The sequence below is a fragment of the Aulonocara sp. 'chitande type north' Nkhata Bay genome, linkage group LG15 (genome assembly GCF_057382095.1).
Source record: "Aulonocara sp. 'chitande type north' Nkhata Bay isolate Kocher_YH1m ecotype deep benthic linkage group LG15, A_spYH_male_GT1.1, whole genome shotgun sequence".
Taxonomy (NCBI): domain Eukaryota; kingdom Metazoa; phylum Chordata; class Actinopteri; order Cichliformes; family Cichlidae; genus Aulonocara; species Aulonocara sp. 'chitande type north' Nkhata Bay.
The window spans coordinates 19354163-19377695 of NC_141358.1; the positions used below are offsets into that span (position 1 = coordinate 19354163).

Consider the following 23533-nt stretch of genomic DNA (forward strand, 5'->3'; position numbering starts at 1 on the left):
ATTTGGAAGTGTTACCAGAACAAACTCAAAGTGAAGATCCACTATGCCTAGCACACAGCCTATAAGCACATAGTTCATGTCAGCATGGTGGTGGAGAGGGGAAGATTTGGGCTTGTTGTGCAACCACATGACCAGGACCTGGATACAGTCATTGAGTCAATCTTGAACTCCTCTACATGCCAAAGAATTCCAGAGTAAAATGTGAGTCCAACTGTCCGACACCAGCAACAGGACAATGATCGCCAACAAAATGACTGAAAGAGGAAAAGGATCAAGTTGTTGCAATGGCCCACAGTCCAGATCTCCACTCTGAAAATAGGGATAGCAGGACCTTCAGAGAGCTTTGCATAAACTGATGCTGCAATGGCAATGAACTAAAGCAATCTTAAAAAGATGTTATAAACGATTATTTCACTGTATAGTCTTGTGAAAACTTTGTTTTTCACATGACTGAGACAGTTTTGCCTTTCTAGGTTGGGTTAAGTTTAGGTTTATTACATATGATGGCCCAGACCTTATAGGGATAGAAAGATTTGCGGCTAGTAAGCAATAAATCAATACATTTGAAAGGAAGTACATCTGAGCAGGACATGCTGCTCATGTCTGAATCCCCATCACATCCACTCATAGTAACAAAAATGCACTGACACCAGCCAAAAGGCTTTTGGCTTTTAAGCCTAATCTTTTGAGAAGACATTTTACTCTGGTGGTCTGTAAAAGTTTGTTTAAGCAGAGTTTCACATTAATAATCTTCTGGCTCTCGAAGACACTAGTCAGCTGACAGGGTTTCAACAATAACAAGCCCAGTGGCCCCTCCTGGATCAGCCTGAAAACATCTGACAGCTCGGTCCAAGAATGCAATTCCAGTGAAGAGTTCAGGCGCCTCCGTCCAATATCCAGTCTTGTTACAAATCTGAAGTGTGGCCCAACAGCTGTTTTGTCTACACATGTGCAGTCCAGAAAAAAGATCATCTAATTTACCACAATAACAAATGACACAAGGCATCACCTGTGTTGATGTTAGTTGAGAATGCTTTGCTTCTTTTATTGATTTGCTTTCCTTCTTTTATTGATATTTATTTTTATTTTTTTCCTTTTATTTTTTTATCTTTCTTCCGTATGAGCTTACCTGCGATAGCTTCTGGACACTGGACACTTATAGATCATTAGGACTAAAGTGTTCTTAACAGTTCTTAACGTGTGTCTGTGGCCTACACACAGCTGAAGCCTGATTACAGCGTCTGGGCACCGAACAGCCTCAATAGCCTGGAAAGGTGCTAACCGCTAGGCTAACTAGCAACAAGATGCCTTCCCTCTCCACAGATGACTACCACAGCCTCCTGCAGAAGATTGCAGTACTGGAGACAAAAAGTCATCGCTTAGAAGTAAACGTGGTGGTAAATGGACTGTGTGGAAATGAAACAACCTTGCCTTTGATTCAAAACAATGGTGATGAGCAAGCTAGTACACAGCTAAGGAGCACAGATAACATGACCAAGAAAGTAGACTTGCATTATAATAAATCCTCAAGCGATGATCCCCCCTTGGACTGTCTTGGTGCAAAACCAAGACATAAATCATGTCTCCTGGAAGGGGGAGGACGTATCACAGGCAGGGCACAGCGAGCTGAAATCTCTGAAACTGACTGGCTTTCACTTCCTACGAGACAGAGAAGCTCTTCTACCCCTGTATACAGGAGGAAACAGGACTGGACAACCGTGAATAGGAAGGTTAACAACAAACCTCCAAAACAACTGAATGTCAAACTGCAGAACAGATTTGCTCCACTATCAAAGGACCCTGGATCTATATCGGACAACCATCCATCTAAAAGTAGCGAAGTAAGGTCTGAAAATCTGTTGAAAAGTGAAAGGCCACAGGGAAAGCTAAAGGCTAGGCCTGAAACTCTGATTGTGGGTGACTCTGCCGTAAAGGATGTAAAGGATGTGCGGTAAGAACACTCTGTCTCACAAGTCCTCTGCTTTCCTAAGGATATGGTCAAGAACCTGAAGGAGAGAATTCTTCAAATTGCAGATGAATATCCAACTGTGACAAACCTTGTTCTGCATACAGGGTCAAACAATGTGTCCAAACAACAGTCGGAGGTTCTGAAACGGGACTTTACTGGATTATTAAGTACTGTAAACTATCTGAATGCAGCTGTATTCATCAGTGGACCTGTACCGCCCATCAGAGGAGGGGACGAGAGATTCAGGAGGGGACGAGAGATTCAGCAGGTTGTTTGCACTGAATAAATGGCTTATATCAGCATGTACTGACCACTCAGTGCATTTTATCAAGAATTTTAATATTTTTGGGAACACAGGCATCTGTTTAAAGCAAATGGATTTAATTTTAACAAGTCAGGGGTGAAATTGTTCACCTCCAACTTGTTTTATTCCATACGTCATCCATCTGTGCTTGGTGCCAAGGCTGAGATGAACGAGGAGTTATCTCATAAAGAGGAACAAACAGTACTCCAAGAACAGACAAAGCCCAGCAGAAACCTTGAGGAGGATCCTCATCTGCCCCCACCCCAGAAGAGCTTCAGAAAGGAGAGACATCAGAGGCAAGAAGAGGGGTCCCTATTTGCCTCCAACTCTCTCAACAACACCAACGACCAGGACCAGGGACCACGACCTTCCCCAGTCCCCCAAACCCCTGACAGGCCATCACCCTCCTCCCCCTCCCTTTCTCCCTCCTCCCCACACCTGAAATTCACTGAGGAGATGATGGAGCGGGTCAATGCTAGGCTCAGATCTACCCCCCGGCCCAATCCCTTTTTGTCCCCCATAAACCCCCCACCGGAGCAGCCAAAGGTTCGCCATCGAGCCCCGCCCTCAACAGAGCAATCGAAGTTACATTGCAGAGCCTCGCCCCCCTTAGTTCCTCCTTACCACCTTCATGCCCTGTCTCCGCAGTCTGATGTGTGATGTGTGGAGGGTCCGGGCTGCGAGGATTATGGCAGTGGTGACTTTTCCCAGGAGAAGCTGGGACCCTGTTTACTAGAAGGTTTTAAAATTTCTGTACTTTTAGGTGACAGAAGGAGACATGTGGCCTGGTCAAAACACAGAGAGCTGCACTCTAAAAAATCTTTAAATATAGTAAACATACCTTGTGTGCCATAGACTGCTCCCAAACACGAGGGGACAAGTAATGCCCTAAAACACTTAAGTTGGCTTTATTAAACGTTAGATCTTTAGCTGGGAAAACATTTTTAATTAATGATTTAATCACTGAGCACAGCCTTGAGTTTATGTTTTTAACTGAAACTTGGTTGGACCAAAGTAACAGTGGAGCTGTTCTCATCGAGACGACCCCTCCTAACTACAGTTTTATCAGTGAGGTCAGGGCGAGCAGGAGAGGAGGAGGGGTTGCTGTCCTATTTAATGAATCATTTCAATGTAAGCAGCTATCTCCTGGAAGTTTTCAGTCTTTTGAATATGTGGCTTTACAGCTGAAGGCCCCATCCAAAGCTGTGTTTCTTAATGTTTACAGGCCTCCCAAATACTGCACAGACTTTTTTAATGACCTCAGTGAACTGCTGTCTGTGATCTGTGTTGATTTCGACTGTGTAATTATTGTTGGGGATTTTAACATCCATGTGGACAACCCTCAGGACAAAGGGACTAAAGACCTGAGTAACACTCTGGGCAACTTTGGGCTGACTCAGCATGTAACAGAGGCCACACATAATAGAGGACACACTCTTGACCTACTGATCTCCAAAGGCCTGAGCATTTCAAAGGTTACTGTGTCTGATGTGGGCCTGTGTGATCATTACTGTGTTTTCTTTGAAAGTAAAATCTCAGCCCACACAAATATATCAACAGCAGTGATCACAAAACGGTGTATAATTGAAAACAGTAGTGAGATCTTTAACCAGGTCTTCCCATTAACACCTGGCCTGTCCAGAGGTTCAGTCAATGAGCTCGTCAATAGCTTCAGTGCTAAAATGTTAAATGTAATGGACACTATTGCTCCCATTAAGGTGAAGGTTATCTCTGGAAGGAAGAAGTCTCCATGGAGAAACTCCACACTAGTGAAAAATGAAAAAAGAGAGTGTAGGAAAGCTGAGCGCAGATGGAGAAAAACAAACCTCCAGGTTCATTATGACATCTATAAAGAGAAACTTCACAATTATAATTTACAACTGAGGAGTGCAAGGAGGTCCTACTTCTCTGACATCATCACCAAATACAGTCATAATGCTCGGGTCTTATTTTCTACAGTTGACAGGCTAACAAACCCTCCTGTGTCAGTGGCAGCTGAACTTCATTCGACCGTGGCCTGCAAGGACTTTGCCAAATCTTCACAGACAAAATCCAAAAAATTAGACAAGCAATTGGTACATCAACAGCAGATCCAGGATATGTACTGTGTCCACCAAAAAACTGTTTAAACACCATGAAACAGTTTCACCCGATTAACAGCAAAGACCTGGATGACATCTTAGGTCAACTGAACTCCTCCTCCTGCTGTTTAGATGTCCTGCCAACAAGTTTTTTCAAAAAGGTCTCAAAGACTTTAGAGTCAGACCTGTTACAGATCGTCAACTTTTCTTTAATATCAGGCGTGTTTCCAGAACCACTAAAAACTGCTGTAATTAAACCTATACTGAAAAAGGACAAGCTTGACAAGACACAAATGAACAACTACAGGCCGATCTCAAATCTCCCATTTTTAAGTAAGATCATTGAAAAAGCAGTTTCTCAACAGCTCAATTACTTCTTAAAACAGAATAATTGCTACGATGCCTTCCAGTCAGGTTTTAGACAGAACCAGAGCACTGAAACCGCTCTGACCAAAGTGTTTAATGACATATGTCTGAATACAGATAGTGGAAAAATGTCAGTCTTAGTTTTACTGGATCTCAGTGCAGCATTTGATACTGTTGACCACAACATATTACTCAAACGACTGGAGAACTGGGCAGGTCTTTCAGGAACTGTACTAAACTGGTTCAAAACATACTTAGAAAACAGGAAATACTTTGTATCAATAGGTAACTTCACATCTGAGCAGACAAGCATCACATGTGGAGTTCCCCAAGGTTCCATCTTGGGACCCCTTCTGTTTAACATTTACATGCTCCCACTGGCACAGATTATAAAGAACAACAAAATAAACTACCACAGCTATGCAGATGAATCACAAATATATATCACAATGTCACCAGGAGACCGAGGCCCTGTACAGGCTCTTGGTAAATGCATTGAGGAAATTAATGACTGGTTGTGCCACAATTTTCTCCAGCTAAACAAAAACAAAACTGAGGTAATAGTCTTTGGCGCCAAAGAAAAACGATTACAGGTCACCAGAGAACTTCAATCTATACATCTAAAAACCACGAACCAGGCGAGAAATTTGGGTGTAGTGATGGATGCAGACCTAAACTTAGATAAACACATTAAGACAATAACAAAATCAGCTTACTATCACCTCAAGAATATTTCAAGGATAAAAGATCTGATGTCTCAACAGGACCTGGAAAAACTAGTCCATGCAGTCATATTTAGTTGGCTTGATTACTGTAACAGCATCTTTACAGGTCTACCTAAAAAGTCAGTCAGACAACTACAGCTCATTCAGAACTCTGCTGTTCGAGTCCTCACTAAGACCAAAAAAGTGGACCACATCAGTCCAGCTCTGAGGTCTTTACACTGGCTGCCTGTCCGTCAGAGGATAGACTTTAAAGTTCTGATGCTGGTCTATAAAGCTCTGAATGGTTTAGGACCAAAATACATCAGTGACCTCCTGACCCAGTATGAACCTTCCAGATCCCTCAGGTCATCTAGATCCATTTTTTTTTTATCAGTTCCCAGAGTCAGAACCAGACACGGAGAAGCTGCATTCAGCTTTTATGCTCCATATATCTGGAACAAACTCCCAGAAAGCCTCAGATCAGCTGAAACACTCAGTTTATTTAAATCCAGGTTGAAGACTCACCTATTCTCAGCTGCATTTGAATAAAGCACCAAATCCACACTTTTAAGCTTAAATTTCAAAACTTACATTTTAACTACTGATTTTATCTACTGTTCTGATTTTACCTACTGTTTTTTGTAATCAATTTTAAATCATGCTTTTTATTTGTTTTTGTTTTTTAATGTCTCTGTAAAGCACTTTGAATCACCTTGTTGTTGAATTGTGCTATATAAATAAACTTGCCTTGCCTTACAGGATGTTGTAGCAAAGAACAGACAGATCTGTTTGCAGAAAGTGGCTGTATGGATGTAAGTGGATGGGATTATTTTATAAGAAGTGAGTCATGATGGAGGCTTAAGAGCCAAAGTGTTTCTACACAGTGTCTAGACTATTGCACAGTGATACTACACTGATATAGTACAAAATATATCTGAATTTAATACAAGTATGAATAATGAGCCTTCTCTATTTGTTCCCATGCTTGCTTTATGTTGAACATTAATTGAAGTAAACAAGGAATTTGATCTGGGAATTTCTTTCATCACACTTTTCATCAAGAATATGGAGCTTCATAAATTTTTGTATCATTCCTACTTTATCTGGAACATATGTTTAGTACACTGGCCTTGAAGGACAAAGTGAGAGTGAAAAAATTTGAAAAGGAAACAAGATCTTAATCCAAAACACAGGAAAAAACAAACAGATTTGGCTGACATTTTTTGTTGGACTGCTATTATGGCACCTTGCCACAAAGCTTATGTATTTATATAGATTAAAAAAACCCAAACAAAAAGGCCCCCAACAACAACTAACCATTCAGATCCTGAGTATGTTTATCCAATGCTGGACAACATTTATTGGCATGCTGAGGAGAACTGTCAGGGTACTGGGTCTCCTGACCCAGCGTGTTAATTCTTTGTGATTTTTTGTATTATTGCACTTGTGTGAGTTATTCTATGGTTTCTAGTTTTGATCCCTTGTCCTTCATGTTTCTCTGGGTCCCCTCTGTTCTGTGTAAGTCTGTATCTGCATGTTTGAGTTTCCTTCTGTGGCTTTTGGTTCTTAGAGCCCTCTGTCTTATGGTTTACATCTCTGTGTTTCTTAGTTGCTGTCTCCACCGTGTCAAGTTCGCGTCTCTGTGTCTTACTTCCTGTTTTACTTTGAAGGTCAGTGTCTTATGTGAATGTGTTCAGTTTACGCTTCCTTGTCTCGTCAGTTCTGATTTCCCCCAGCTGTGCTCTCCTTCTGTGTCTCATTCCCCTCGTTACTTCCAAGTGTGTGTACTTCCCTGTGTTTCTCTGAGTCAGTGTCGTGTCGTTCCTCATGCTGTGTGGATCTCCCTGTGAGTTTAGTGTGTTATTCCCCAGTTTAGTTTACTTTGTATGCTTGTTTTTCTGTGACCAGCAAATAAAGCTGTGGTTTTGAGTTCACCCTCGAGTCTGTGAGTCCTGCATTTTGAGTCCTCATCTCCTGCCTGCCACAAAGCGTTTTATGACAAGAACAGTCTTTTGGTGATCTATTGTTAGCTAAATGTAAGTAAATATTAATAATAATTTTAAAAAAACTACAGACGCTATGTGGCCTAGAGTTCCAGCACCTCAGAAAACTGAGTCACATTATTATGGCTTTTACAAATGACCTCTCATTTGGTGGTGTCCTTAAGCAATGAAATGTGGGGCTGCTCATGAATAGCAGCAACGATACACACACACACATTAACAGAGTGAAGTCAAATAGGTAACATGTGAAAACACACAAAGATACATGCACACTGCTGTCACAGTGAAAGATAGTTATGAAACCCGAGTAGACAACGCTTGCTTCATGCCAATTAAACACTGGCACGGCTGGAATACATGGTAACATACACAGAAACCGAGAGTGGAGAAAAGTTGTAATGACACAGCAAGAGAGGAGGGATTAGGAACAAAAACATGGAAAAAAAAACCGTGAAAAAACAAAAAAGAGAGGAAAGTGCCGCTGTTGAAGGGCACAGACAGGCTGTTATAAAGTTATGTCATTGCACCAATCTTAGAATATTTTCTTTATAATCCTGAGACATATGTTTACATTTTTGTTGTTTAGATCTCTTAAGGTGGAGACGCCACAGACCTATGAGCTCATACAGATTATGAAAAGATATTTAACACACAAGAGTGAAAAAAAGTCAGACAGGTTTTAATGTGAACTTTAAGAAATTTTAGTTTTTCTTTTTTAAATCCTAAAACTGTAATTAAACACAGATAGCTCTGATCAAACAAGGTGTATTTGTATAACCATAAATGAATTATCTGTGAGAGAAATGTAACTCATTTAAATGTCAGTATGTTGTTTGATTGAAAGTCATGTGGTGATAAGCCCCAGTGACATTTTTTACAATTATTCTTATCAGATCAGGTTTAAATACTGAAACGCGTTCACAGAAAATAGTTTTTTTTAAGCTGATTGTGGAGTATGAAAGAATTATGCACTCAACACAATTACACACACTTTACTAATGAAAAAGTTACATGATGCAAACTGAAGGATTCAATATTTTTTTAAACGTAACGAATGAATATGAGAAGAAGAAAAAAAAAACTTCCCAGCCTGAGTTTTGCTACTTTATTTGGCAAAAACAAAAGAAAAAAATCTCTGACCTAACTGTTGGATTTAATGGCTGGAAAATGTGTGTGTACTGATGTTCCACTGACCTCTTTTTCTTACAAAATCAATTAAGATGGCAAAAATAAAACCAGAAATTTTGATCATATTTCCCATAAATGTCTCTTCCATCAGGTTCACCTTCACTGAACTCCAGACATTACACCTAGTTTGAAGGAACAATAATCAGAAGCTCCACTGGTCAATGTTTTGAAATGTTACAAATGTTCTGTTGTTTCGTATGATTGAAATCAAAAGAGAATTAACACGAGAATATAGATTCCACATTTCCATATCCTTCGTACTTGAATCCACGAAGTAAATACTGAAAGTTCATTATTGAACTTGAAAATACCGTTTAACAAAAAAAGCATCTTCGTCTTTAGTTCCTTTTGTATCGTGTGGCAAATCTTGGGTTAGCTCAGATCAATCTTAAAGATCACATTAGATCAGATTATTGAATAAGAATGAGCTGTAGATTTACCACACACTGACAGCCTAACAAAAATTCTTAACTTATATTATTCAAACTGTAGAATTCGCTTCATTGTAGTGACGTTTGCTGGGGTTTGTTGGTTATCAAATCAGCCTTAGAGACTGTGTGACTACAGCTAGACCTTCCTTACATTAGGTCAGACATTCTTACAGCAGAATTTTGCAGTTATCTGTAAAGACATGAATTTAGTTTGAATAATTTTGCCATTATCACATTAAAATCCAAATTTCTACCATTGGGATACCTTTGGAATGAGGGGCCTGAGCTTTCTCTTTGGCTGGCAACCCATACCCTGAAGCACAGCCCGTTCTCACTCCCAAGGCGTAACATCCCGACGATTGGTCAAGTCCTGCGGCGTTCCTGAGGAACGCGAAAGGTGACCTTCCGCGTTCTTATGCTACGTGCCGAGTTATGGGTGAAATCCAGTACAATCACGGTCCTGAGGTAATACACGTTCCAGCCATGTATTCTAGCCCTAACCCCAACCTTGTCCCTAATGCTAACCATAACCTTATCCCTAGCCTTAACCATCACTATAATGACGTTAAACAGTGTTTTCCAAAGGATTTAAGTAAAATGAACGAACACGTGTAGATTGATTCCAAACGTTTTTCATGTTTCCTCGTTTTTCCGATCTCATCATTTAGGGACGTGTTAGATGCCTGGAAGCGCAATATGTTGACGAATTGTCACCTAGCATAAAATATTAGTTTTTGGGAGTGAGAACATGTTGTGAAGCAAGACCCCTGCAGCAAAGATTGGGTTAGGGTTGTAGGACATTACATCATATGAAATGTGGTTGTGAATGGTTACCTGTATTCAGTAGCAGATGACCTGTCTAGTGTATCCCATGATTCACTGTACATGGGATACTCATGGGACCCCCATGGCCCTCAACTGGACAAGCGGTTAAGAAAATGTATTTATGCATGTATGCATATATGTATTTATGCATGTATGTATTTATGTATGTATGTATGCATGAATGTATGTATGTATGGATGGATGGATGGATGGAAGATTGCAAAACAGTTCACTAAGCAACTCGAGCTGCATTGCATCAGACACAATAACATGCCTCACGTCATTTACCAAACACAACCTCCCAGTTTGGCAAGCTATTTTGACCATGCTGTTTTGACCCTGATTGATGAACCAAACCATCCATTTGTAGGCTTTGATGGGATGTTTACTTGTCACTCCTCAATTTGTATATCGTATTGGAGTGATGAGCTCTGGTGCCTGGACACCGAACTCTAGCCGTAGTCTTCTGCTGTAACGAAAGACTCATTTCAGATGTGACTTGTTTGGCTGAACTAACATATGGAAGCCATAATTAAAATCATCTAGTGTATTTACCCTTAGCAGGCAGATGTTACCGTAAGTTATACAGTTTTTGCATCAGTCATCAAAAAAAGTCTTGGAGCGATATTTTAAACAACTTCTCATGTTTCTGTTATTAATGCAACAAGTACCATGTGTGGCACGAAGATCACAGCAAGTCAGAGAAATTAAAGACAAATGAACTGAATAAGAAGAGAAGAGGAAAGAGATGAGAGCAAAAAGGAGGGTAAACATGGATAGAGATGTAAAACCTTTTTTGGCCGAGGTGACTGAGAGTTAACAACAAACAAATGGGGCTAAAGAGCTAAAACCAATGACAGAGCAGAGTGATTGAGTTTTCATTCTGTATGTAGAGTCTAAATTTAACCCACAATTGTTTCCAGGCTCAGGAGAAATGGCATCCCACCCACATGTGAAGCAGACACGAGATCATGGGTCTCATTCAGTTTCAGTTGTCATCAATCAGCTTGGGCTGTGTCCCCTGCCAGCATTACATCATGGCATACCTATTTTGATTTTAACAAGCCAGAGAAGTCATTTGGTGCACTGGCAGCGAGAGTCATACCACGTCGGGACTAATCAGTTCTGCACAAATTGGAGGAAGAACATTCAGAGCTGCTTAAAAGCCCTCGGCAATATTCCCACAATGTAAAATCATGTTTGCATGCTAGGGTCACTTGTGCTTAATCACACTACAAGCATCCACTGGCTCAGATGTGCTGTTGTTAAAGATCTTTTGGGGCATTAAGGTCCACCCAAAGGGATTAATTATACTATGATGTAAAGTTCTCATGTTCTTGCATGTTTTTAATGTATTCTCTTGATATATATGGTACATTTTATTTTTGCAAAGGTCACACTGGCTGTACAGTACAATGCAAAAGCTCTAGGTTCTCAGAGAGATCTGACTGTTCACCTATACAGCCATAAGTATAATAATGAAAAGCAAGCCGCAGTTACATGAAGAACAAGGAGTTTTGCAACAGATGATGCAGCTTCTATAGAGCCACAGTCTCAATATAATGAAGCCATGGGGTATTACGTGATCACAGAAGACAATGTAGCAGAATAACTCTACAGAAGAGCTTTGGGAAGATGTTTAGCAAGTTCAGCAAATTCAGTAAGTGTACCATGTAAGCCATTCTCGCTAATGCTTTTATGTTCTATGTTTTTACATTATTATGATGTGTCATATTTTAATTTCAGCACTTTGTGATTTTTATCTGTGAAAGGTACTATAAAATGCATTTTACTTACTTAGTTACTTACTAACTGAATCTATCAGCACATATTTCCAAAGAATTTAAACCAAATGACCTGTTTGAGTGTTGCGTGTCAGTTTAGAAGTCTTCTTTCAAGTTTTTAATAAAGTATTAATGTTTTCTCTATTCTCTATTAATGCTATACTCCAACTGTTCTTCTTCATTCCTATTCATATTTTGCTGATGAGAACAAACAACATCTTTTTGCTCACCTTCTAATATTGTGAGGTTCTTCAGAGCCGTGGAGTGCTCCCAGTCCTTCAAACGGAGGTCCTCTGTGATTGTGTTCAGGATCTCCATCTCATTCCTCAACTGGGCCTCCGTGTGGACGTGGGTCACCCATAAACTGCTGGTGTCCTCTGTTATGTTGCTGATCTGGATCTGAATGTGGGACGTTTATGACTCAGTTTATGAAAAGTAGATCTGATGTAGAGGTAACTTTTGTGCACGCTATTATGAACATCTAACCTGTAAGTCACGTATCTTCAAATGGTGAATACTGACATCGTTGCTGAAGGTGTGGTTGACAGCTCCCACTGTCCAGTTGACCTCGTCTAATTTTTCCCTCAGTTCACTCACATGACTCGAGGTTTCCCTAAAGTAAATCAGAATCCCACAGAAGTCCATTTGAATGTTATTAAATGCAGTAGACTACAAAAACTGTATTAAACGTGTACCTCAGCAGGACGTCATGATCACGAAGCCACGTGGATGCTCGGGCCACCTCCGAACTCAAGCTCGTCAGGTTCCGACCCGCGGAGCTACTTAGCGAGGACAACCTGTCATCCAACTGCACCAGGTAGCCTTCTGACTGTAGAGAGTGAGCCTGCATGCTCCTCAGCTCCACCTCCAAGCCCTGCAAGGAAAAGGACTCTGACTAATGGTAGTATTTCTATCATCAGCCTTTATTTTTCAACCTTAAACTTAAATTAATTAAGCATTGTTGGTTTGTTGCCCTTCAATGCTCCCCCTTTGGCACTTCTCTTTTCACCAGCTAGCCAGTTTGCAGAAGCCCCTGACTGAGCCATGGCCTCAGAACAGTGGCCGTACCAATGCAACCCCACTAGCAGCTGAAGGTTGAGAAAGGGTTGCAGTAGAGATTCTTAAAAGAACTCTGCAACATCTGGTGTCAACATCAGAGGCATCAAAAAAGAAATGTTTTTGCTAAATCACTGTCTAGATAGATCAGACAGAGGAGATCCATAAGCAAAAAAAAGGTCAAGTACCACCAACTGTTGTGCCTACAGTGAACCCAATCAAGTGAGCTACAGATCCCAGGCCAGTCAGTTAAGCTCCTGCTAACAGCAGAGGTGTGGAATAGAAGAGCCCTAAAGAGTATTCTTAAAAACACTACAGGGTGGCTGGGCATCTGTTCTTTGGTCAAATGCGGGAGACGAGCTTGTCTCTAACGATCAAAGCACCAAAACACTCAATGATGCCTGGGGTGAACCATTTCTGAGTATTCCTGTTTAAATTGGGCCACCTTCATTAATCACACTTTCCTCTATAAACATTTAAGATACAATAAAATGGGGCATCCAGATATCTTGTGTTGTACCTTGATGAAGATCTCCAGCCTCTGCAGCCAGTTGCTGTGGTTCTGGAAGAGGTTTTCCAGTTTCCAGATGTTCTCCAGCAGGTCAGCTTGTTTGGACTCCTCTCCCAGGGTCTGCTGGAGCAGCTGGGAGCGCTCTGACATCCGGGTCGCATTCTCCGTCAGCACCTCCTGCCGCAGAGAAGACACCTGGGAGCGAGAGACTGGGGAGGAAAAGAGTGTGGAAGAGAGTCAGAGATTTGTTCTAAGTGTTGAAGCAACGATCCCTCAGCTAAAGCAAAAGTCCCCAAATCGAGTTTCATTTACTATCAATCACGGAGCTCGCCAGCACTGTAATGTAGAGCAGATGTTGAGTCAGGCGCCTGCTGTGATTCTGGTTGTCTATTTATGCTGAATGTATTGTTTGGTTAAGTCAAGACCTAAATAGTTTTACGAGTTTCTTTACTTGGAGTGCATATATAACATGACATTGTGGAAATTCTGCCTTCATTTTGAGTAATGCTGAAGTTGGCTTCTGCATGCCGGTATTTATCCAATGCTTGGAGTTTTGTTTCACAGGTATGATGCATTGACTTCCTATGATAAAAATTCCATTTCAAACATACTTCCCTCCTTCTTAACTGTCTACCTAGTGTTCTGACATCAACACCTACAAGGGTTATATAGTACAAAATTGAGGACGAGAGGACTTTTTTTTTGTCATTCTACATTAAATATAAAACCAAAGTGAATCCTTTCTATTAATGAATTTCAATTCTGGAGACATGGTTAAATCTAAGCAGTGGCTGTTTAGCTGTAACATCGCATTTGATGATGGTTAAAGCGCAGAGGAAAATTTCTCGTCTTGCATTTTCTTGTTGCATAAAGGTCACTTCTCAAGCCTCGCTCTCTTCTGTACCGTATCTAATGAGAAAAACCACCATGGTTTTATGTTATTTTGAAAGCATGCTGCATAGTAACAGCTCGATAGCCTGGCAGATATTTTGAAACCAGATCCTCAGCGCTGTGCCACGATGGCAACCTCTTCTCTGCAGGACCAGTGTGTGAAAAACCTTCAAAAGGAGAAAATGGACGAACTGAGGAAATGGGAGGAAGCAGATTATTCCCTTCACACATGTTCCTCGACACGCTAATGCCCCAAACAGCTCGATATCACACACTCTGAATATTCCCGTTACCACGAATTTAAGACAGCAGTGTGTTTCTGCATGTGTGGCTTCATGTTCCTGCATTGTGGCCAGGAATCAGCAGCATGACTTCAGGGAAAGAAAAGTGCTGCAAAGCCGCAGCACTGCAAACAAACCATCTGAATTTCATCTCATTATGTGTGTTAGGTTTATTCCTAATGACCTGAAAAACTAAATAAGCTGCAATCTGTCCACTACACAGGGTGCTTAATTGCTAAATGATGGTCTGTCAGCAGCAGCAGAACCTGACACTATGGAGCGTATCAGGAGTACTTCTACATGAAAACAAAGAAGGGAAAACATGAACAAGAAGCTGTAGGATAAGAAAAAGAAGAGGAGGTAAGAAAAAAAGTGATGAAAAATAGAGCAAAGGAAGAAGGAGAAGGATAATCGCACAGGCTAATCTTGTTTGCAGTTGTGCTTATTGTTTGGGACAGGTACCATGAGTAGAAATGCAAAGCTCAAGTTACACAGTTTGGTTCTCATGATCAGAAAAACGCTTGAATGATGACAGATGTAGAAGTCAGCCAGTTATGGTTCCCCATTTGAAAACACTGAGAATGTTAGAAGAAAAAAAATGTTGGTGTATACACCACAAAGTTACTGTTTGTATCGTCTTAAAACTATTTTGAAAATGTAATCGTTATTATCTTTCAAAGACTATTTTAGACATCGGTCATCTTCACTCTTCTTCCCCTGCCTAAACTAAAAAGCAGTTTCAGACTGTGAAGAGTTTCTCTCTTAACGTTATATACACATCTTAATCTTATACAAGTCTGTACAAAGCCTGATATTTATATGTTATCTACTCTTGAGGTGAAGCTAAAAGCTTGAGGTAACACAGCTTCTCCGGTCACAGCTGGGAAGCTGGGAAATAACCCGTGTTAATAGGTCAGGTCAACAGAGTCGCTGGTGTTTTTAAACCTTTTCTTTACAAGCTATCTGAGAACCTTGCATCACTTTACTGGATTTTTGACTTACTTTTATTTCTTGTTATGTTACTTTAAACTGTGTTTGGCTTTATTTGTCATATTTGCTTAAAGGACCAGAGGGAAAAGGAAGGAGGAAACAATTTATGGTTCTCCACTGACTTTGGTTTGCATGAAGGTGTCTCCTTGCCAATTCCATCTACTGGTAAAACAACTTAAAATTGCTTAAAAGCTGTAGTAAAGTGGGATTAACCACAACAGGATAACTGGAGTTTTTTTTACATACTTCTAACTGAAAAACTGAGCATTTAAATGGACAGACAGAAACTTGAATATAGTCAAAAGAAAAAAAAGATGTGAGGATGAAAGAAGAAGGGCGAAACTCATAACTACATCTGCAACAAGTACGTTGACACTGATGAAACAAATATATATATGCCAGTTTCAGGCTGCTGTGTTTCTATAAATTATGCAAAATCATTTCAACAGTATGAAGCCTATAGAAGGATGTGGCATAAACTTAACATATTGACAAGGGCCTTGGTAGCTTGTACATAGTTTTCATTAGCTGTCAGCTAACTAAATGTGGGGTGCATAAATATTTCTTCTGACATAGCAACAGTTGCATGTTGAGACCAAATGTTTCTGCTCCACTGGGCAGCTTTCAGAGAATGAGGCGCTACAGTCTGTCAGTCACTGTTTACTTCATTCTATGCTGCTTGTGTACATGCCGAGTTTTGAAAGTGTTCTATAAATAAATATTATTATTGCAATTAAACATGATCTGCCAACACATGTTTTGCAGGACCTTGGATGTTGTCTTATGGTTTCAGGCATTATGATGTCACACAAAGAAGGTCCAGGGTTTGAGCTTGCATGTTCTCACTGTGTGTATGTGGGTTCTCTCTACAGTGCTCATACGATCCAAAGGCATGCATGTTAGGTTAACTGGTGGTTTGGTCTGTGGTCTGTGATATGAGCACAAATGGGTGTCTGTCTCTGTGTGCTGACCCTATACAAGACTTGTGACCTGTCCAGATAATGCCACAGTGTTTTATGGCAGTTGGATGGGTATCTGTCTGACCTGTGGCCCTGTGTTGAGGGAATGGATCCTTCCATTAATGAGCTATGAAAAATATGGCATGAAGATTTCATCAACACCACTGGTTGAGATGCAGACCCAAACAGAGTTTTCACAGTGATATTACACATGGCTGCGGATATTTGGATTCACTGGTCCCTCAGACCTGTTGTCATGGATTTTCAGTCCAGTTTGTAATTTAGTATACCTCAGCGCTTTCTCCCCATTTCCCTTCATGAAGAATGGCTTTTAGAGAGCCATCCTTCCACTGAGACCATCGCTGATGAGGCTTCAGTGAGCAGTAAATGGATTAACTAAAGGTCCTGATGCATGTCTCAGGTCCTTTGTCAGGTGTTTTCTGTCTACCCTTATTAAGCATGTGACTTTTAAATATTGCTCAGTTTTCTAGGATTGATATTTCCTTTTTATCCTCCACTTGTCCAGTTTTCTCAATTTTGTTGGAACACACTGCACACCATGCTGAGATATACCAAGTTCTCAGCTAATAGCTCTTTAGGAATTAACTTGTTGGTCTAAAAGTTTCTATCTGTCAAACTATGTTATCATTGATATTTTTCATAGATACAAATGAGGGGTTTTTGTTACAGGGTGCTAGAAACAAAGTGCCAAAGTTCTTCTGCTTAAAACAAATTCTCACAAAATTAAGCCGTAAATGTCCAAAAAAACAAGAAAAAAAGAAAGACATTAAGAAAACCTGGAGAACTATTGCTCAATACCGCTTGAAAAATTACAATAAAGTCTGGCTCCTTGGAAGTAAAATAGAAAGAAATGAAGGATGTTTCAAGACTTTTGTATTTGTACATCTCTTTCAGTCATTAACCCCAATCATTAAGGTCCTCTCAGTTTTTAAGGTGTGCATTTGTGAATTCAGGCAAAGCTGATGAGAAATGGCTTGAAAGTTGAGACATACGCCTGACAAATCCATTTCAAAGCTCTTAAAGCTCAGCTCTGTAGGATGGGAAAGTCATCTTGTCTCTTTTCCAACCTCCTTCTATTCTTTGCTGTGTATTTCACACAAGAACACAAGCACACATACACACACACAGTGGCATGGCAGAAATATTCAAAACAGATTAGCCCCATATTCACAGCTTCATGGTCTTTGAGTTCTTCTGTCGAGACACAGAGGAGGCAGACACTTGATCCATTCATGTATCAAATGCTGGGAGCACAGGCCAGCTCAACAGCTGGGCTTCTCTGTGTAATGCGGAAGAGTCCCACTTTGTCAGTATATACGAATGTGCAGATGATCTGAGGTATCATCTGCATTCAGCGAGGTCGGGAAGAACATTTACCAAGCAAACCACCCTGTTCTGAGCAAAAACTGTTTAGATGGTTCGTTAAAAAGAAACAACCAGCGTGAGGTTACAGATGTAACTGTTACCAGTAGAGTACGGCTGTGCAGGTGAACTGGTTTTAAACGGGTCACGGGTTATACATATGTGAATTTAGTTCAGTGTACACATTCCCCTCCTGGCTTTTTACTTTAGGAAAAGATCATGGTCTGGATTAAAATGTCACAAACTGGGAATTATAGAACTGCCTTATTAATGCCATGACCTGGTGCATCCAGGTCCATAGCTAAAGGAGGCCTTGTACATAAATTTACTATACCAGAGGCTTTGAGTTTGGGACACCTCAAGCACCAGTATAAGTGATGACAGGATTTTGGTAACATTGGTGCACAACACAATCAATGTGGTAACCATAAACTAGGTTTCAAAATCCCTAAAAATGTTATTAGCCCTGATCCAGTGATGTACAGGTGCACTATGACATCCCATTTAATGTGCTTATAGGTGCAACAGATGATTTGAAAATAGGCATAAGATAAGATATAAGACTATACTGAGCGTTTATGGGCTCTAAAATATCAAAACCAAACAGATTTAGGGGCGTTCGGATTTTAACAAATTGGTCAAAAATGGAAGTGAAAATAAAAAAAATAAAAAAATCACTTGAAGTGGAAAGATTGTGTGCAATGCAGTTATGATTCATGAAAGTCTACAGTAGCACTTTCGTGTTAGTTATATCTATAAATACAAAAGCAGGGTGATCAGAGAGGACTAGGAACTTAAAGGCGAAGACAATACTGCATCACAACATTTGCTGCGTACCACTTACAGTGATGGTATGGACGATGATGGGTGTAAGATGTTGTGTTTGTCCTAAAAAAAAAAGTATTGTACTTTTAGAAATAAGAGGCTGTGTTGATTTTGGGAATATCTGGCAACTTTGTTATTGCCTGTAACTTATGTGTCATATTACACGTAGATACCTTGGAGACCTAGTGGTAAGTTCTAAATGTTTGTACATGTACGTGAAAAACCTAAAGTATTTCCCTATGTACACACGCGCACACACACACACACACACACACACACACACACACACACACACACACACACACACACGAACAAAGAAAATCGTTTGACATTGTTTGACAGCGAGGGGAGACAGAGTGAGGTCTATCAGAGTTGCACTCCTGTGTGAGCAAAGCCAAAGCCAACATGTTGCCTTCATTTATCTCTTGTGTGTGTGTGCATACTTTTATAACATATATATGGTTACTCACCCTCCTTTTGGATACAAAATCCAACATCAACGTAATAGTTAGGTTTTGGCCAGTGGTGATTACGGTCAAGATAAGTCTGCAGGAAATGAATTTAAGTCAGTGCAATGTCCTGTGAAGTGATCGATCTGAGTTTTCGACCTTGGTAGCCTGAGAATCAGGCAAATCTGAGAGCTCATGTTTCCTTTGCTCTGGCAGAATCCATCTGGCTCTTCTCCTGTTGAAACATAGTTCGACCTGGCCTCGTTTTTGCCGAGCCAATCACAACTGTTTATCTGATATGGTTTGTATTTGATTTGATGGCTGACATCTCTGTATTCCATTTACAGTTTCCATCTCTCAGTCCTCATCAGTGTTTCAATGCTCTGATTGCTTATAGGTCTATCCTGTGGCCTCGAAAGGTATTTTGATCTCTGATCATTTCCAATTCCGCTTTGAAATCTAAACTGAACAGTGAGGTTTCAAACTGGGAAGGCATTATTTGGATAGTGAAGATATTCTGGGATGTTGAGACAGACCTGCAAAGCCATCTTTGAAGTTACAGTTGATGGTTTTCTGTGTGGAATGTGCTAAAATTACAGAAGTTGTATCTTGTGAAACATGCTTCAGTATGTCTGGTGTCAAACTACATCCACAGAATGTGTTGCTACAAAAGAACCAAAAGTTACTTTGGATCTAATAAAGCATTTGAACTGTTAATTTCTGCTTTTTTGGTGTGTTTTTCTTTCATATGGGTGTGTGCCACTGACAACAGAGCCAGTGAATGAAGTGAAGCCTCCAAGCTACTTCCAGCAGGCAACTAAAGTTGGCGTGCATCACTATCTTAACGTAACTACATGCCCTCCTAATTTGGTGGTCTATTTTAGGCCTCATCACATAGGATTAGAGACAAATCAGCGGCCCATCAACAACTTTCAGTCACTAGAGAAAAATGTGACTGGTGAGTGATTGTTGGCAGTTGCTACATGGCGAAAGAAGTTGTTTATAGTGTTCACCAGCTAGTGAAACTAGAAAAAGTACAACCCAAACTGGAAACGGAGACTGTTCACCTCCGAAGTAAAAGTTTTGTGTTATCACAGCAAGCCATCCTTTTGTAACTTTTACTCTGAAGGCTAACAGTCCCCATTTCACGTTTGTGTCAAACAAGTTTTTCTGTCATGTCACAATACTTGGTGTTTATAATTTGAAAGTTATAATTTTGTTCACATCATGTTTCATAAGCGCCTTTCTTTGATTATCATATATTTTGTTATTCACTTCAGTTAAAATCTAATTTCCTGATAGTTAAATTGAATTTAGTGTAATTGAATTAGTTTTACGCAACATCGGTATGAACTTGCAGGAGGTCTGCATGTTTAATTTTATGTCCGTTCCTGCACATTAATGTGAAAGGCAAACAGTTTCTCATTAAACAGCCCCTCTGAGCTGCAGGTCTTTCATCATCCATTGCTCTGTTGTGTACAAGTCAAATGTCCTGCAGTGCTCTGTCTTCTGGCCTGCACCCATGGTTACTAATCTCCCTGTTTAGCTCTCTCACAGGCTTTTTAATAAAGTTGCTTAATACACAGGAAGTCTCTCTCACTCACTGTGTGTGTGTGTGTGTGTGTGTGTGTGTGTGTGTGTGTGTGTGTGTGTCAAAGAAATGAAAGCAGCTTCTTTTAAGGACCATTACAAACAGATTCAGTGAATGACTTCAATTATCCATTTTTTTGTACAAATTTGTAGAACATGGTGATATATTTCAGGGTGCTTTGGAGAACAACATTAGCAATGATTCCTATTTCCAAATAGTCAAACAACTGAGTTTCAATAGTGCTTTTTTTGTTTCAGTTGTACACAGCGCACGGTTTTTACCACATTAGTCTCAAAATACTGTGCCTTTATTGTCTAAAAGGTTTGTCTACAAATGTTATTTACAATTTTTTTGCTTCCAAAAAAATTACAATTTTCCAAAATATTATATCTGTATATTTGTTCTTAACTTTTTGAGCAAAATAATATATATTCTAGTAAAACTATTACTTTCTCTCACTTCTTCCACATTCTGATGGTCCCGTTTGAACTTCGGCAGGTATTCTTGACCATACATGCCTAAATGTATTTACTTGCTGCCATCTGATAGGCTGATTTATATATTTACATCAATGAGCAGTTGAACAGGTATATCTAATGAAGTAGCCAGTGCGTATACATTGTGTACTATTTTGCCTTTGATCCTATATTCCAGCTTCTTTCTGGCATGGAAAATCCAGCAACAATCATCCATAAAAATAAACATACTGATGCAGTTTGGTAATGAATGCCAGCACACAGACATGCAAACACACACACGCACACACACACGAGTAAACAAGGTAAATGAAGTTGTCAGACAAGCAATAATTTTTTTCTTATAGCAGAGTTCATTGTTCTTTCTGTACTGTTTATCTTTCTTTGCAGCTGCAATATGTCATGTCAATTATTTTATAGCCCCAGAATCAGTTTGAGTTGCTTTCTGGAGGCTGTTTGATATACAAAGATGGTTGTAGTTGCAGTGCATATGAAGCTAAGTATACAAAGACCACACCAACTTCTACTGTTCCTAGTTAGTGTGGTCTCTGTATACACTACATTGGTCAGTCTGGGATCATGTGTGTGGCATTGAATACGCAGGTTCTGAGTTTTCTGTTCAAACTTCTCATCACAAGTGTGATTTTTGTTGCCCACAGAATAAAAGTAGGAATGTAAATATAATCTCTATGATGATACCCGTCCACCTATTCATTATGCAGACCTATGCTTCACTATAAATAAACTCCTACACTGCAATTTATGGTATAACCCCTCAAAGCAAAAGTTTGAAGCTCACAAGGTTTTCATCAGTGGACCTCCATGAAGGAGTCAGACATGGCAGATAGAGTTGTGACAAAAACTTCTGAGCCTCCACTTGTCTGCTCCTTCTGTGATGGTGACCTTTCCATCTCCATACAGACATCTGATCAGTCACCGATGTGGAGGTGGTGTTGTCTTGACATTAACCAGAGCACTGTGTTTGAATCATATCAGGGCTCACCAGTTATCCAACCCAAATACAGCAACACTGAAGGGCCAGAACAACCAGTTCCAGCAGGTTGAGGCTGGAACTGGTTTATTCATTCAAAAAATCAAAACAGAACTGAGAAAACAGTTTAGCTATTGAGACATTTAAGCTGGCAGAGATGCAAATTTTCTTTAAAAAAGATTAATCAAATATTGACACAATTTTTCAGTAGACAACTTAAACTAATTCAACATTCACAGACCATATAATGTAGCTCTAAAACAGAAATTGAATTTGGTGCAGATTTCATAATTGACCAACCAGCAATGAAAGTGATCTGACCTGTGAGACAGATGAAAAATAGCAAACTGGAGAACCATTAAAACAGCTGTTTCTCACCTAAAAATAGGCGATTTTCAGTGTGTCTAAAACACAAAGTCAGACGTTATTGTATAACACTGTTTTTCACATGTGTTAAAAACTAAAAAAGACCGGCCAGTAGTCAGACAAGAACTGACCAACATCCTTCTTGACTTTGAAGGGATGCCAACGCAGGAAAGAGGGAAGGAAATAAAGAAGAAAGAGTCTTTTACTGACCTGCAGACCTGAAAGCCTTCCAGCAGTGAATGAGAATGAAATTACAGGATCTTAAAATCCGAAAGTGAACAACCTGCCTTCTTTAAGCTCACATCAAAAAGACAGACATTACTTTATTTGAAGAGGAAGAAAAACAAAAGGTTGGATTAATATCCGGAGTAAAGCTTAGTTACTGCTTTGATGAAACTGGAGTGTGATAAAGATTAAAATAGACAGCTCTTTTTTTTTTTAAACAATTGCAGAGAATCAGAATAAAATAAACAGAAAGAAACAAGGAAACTAAAATTACTATCACTACATATAACATCTACTGGCAAATTTGAGTAAAAACAGTTGATCTTTGACTCTTTGGATATGAAATGTTATTACTATCCTGAATTTGTGACATAGTTTTGTATAAATTCTTGATGTATGACCAAAAACGTGATTGTTAAATTCACAGCCCAGCTAAACCAGAAACCCCTTCAAGAAATTCTTTCCAGGCATTTCTTTTTCACAAACTGACTCGTTTACTGTGCTCAAACTCAGTGAGGTCTTTAGAACCACCCACTCTTTTAAAAATGTTTTTAAAGGCAGACTGCATGGCTAGATTTTAAACACTCTGTTACTATGAAACTTAAAACACCCGGCTTCAAAAAGGTGTGGTCAATACTTTTGTCCAAATAGTGTAGGTCTAACTATATCTGTGTGTAGTTTGGTGCTGCAGTAGTGACAGAAGGAAACTCCACCCATTCCTTTTTAACAGTATACATGAGTTTGGTTCATGGACGTAGCAAATCTCAAGCCTTCTTTCTACCCAGCCATCTCTCTGATTAAGAGACATAATCTCCCCAGTGTGTTTTAGGTCTGCCTGGAAGTTTCTTATATACCCAAAAGATCTCACCGAGCAGACATCCAGG

General features: G+C 39.9%; 1 protein-coding gene and 1 pseudogene across 1 annotated transcript in view; one reads left to right on the top strand and one right to left on the bottom strand.

Moving 5' to 3' along the window:
• scara5 (scavenger receptor class A, member 5 (putative)) overlaps nucleotides 1–23533 on the bottom strand; it is a 110601-nt gene that overhangs the window by 50666 nt on the left and 36402 nt on the right. The window contains exons 4-7 of the mRNA XM_086264854.1: nucleotides 13232–13431; nucleotides 12351–12529; nucleotides 12142–12268; nucleotides 11886–12054 (exon numbers count right to left, since the gene is read on the bottom strand). Of these exons, the coding sequence (XP_086120980.1) occupies nucleotides 11886–12054; nucleotides 12142–12268; nucleotides 12351–12529; nucleotides 13232–13431 (675 nt within the window). The remainder of the gene's footprint in view (nucleotides 1–11885; nucleotides 12055–12141; nucleotides 12269–12350; nucleotides 12530–13231; nucleotides 13432–23533) is intronic.
• On the top strand, nucleotides 783–3312 carry LOC147312946 (uncharacterized; annotated as a pseudogene).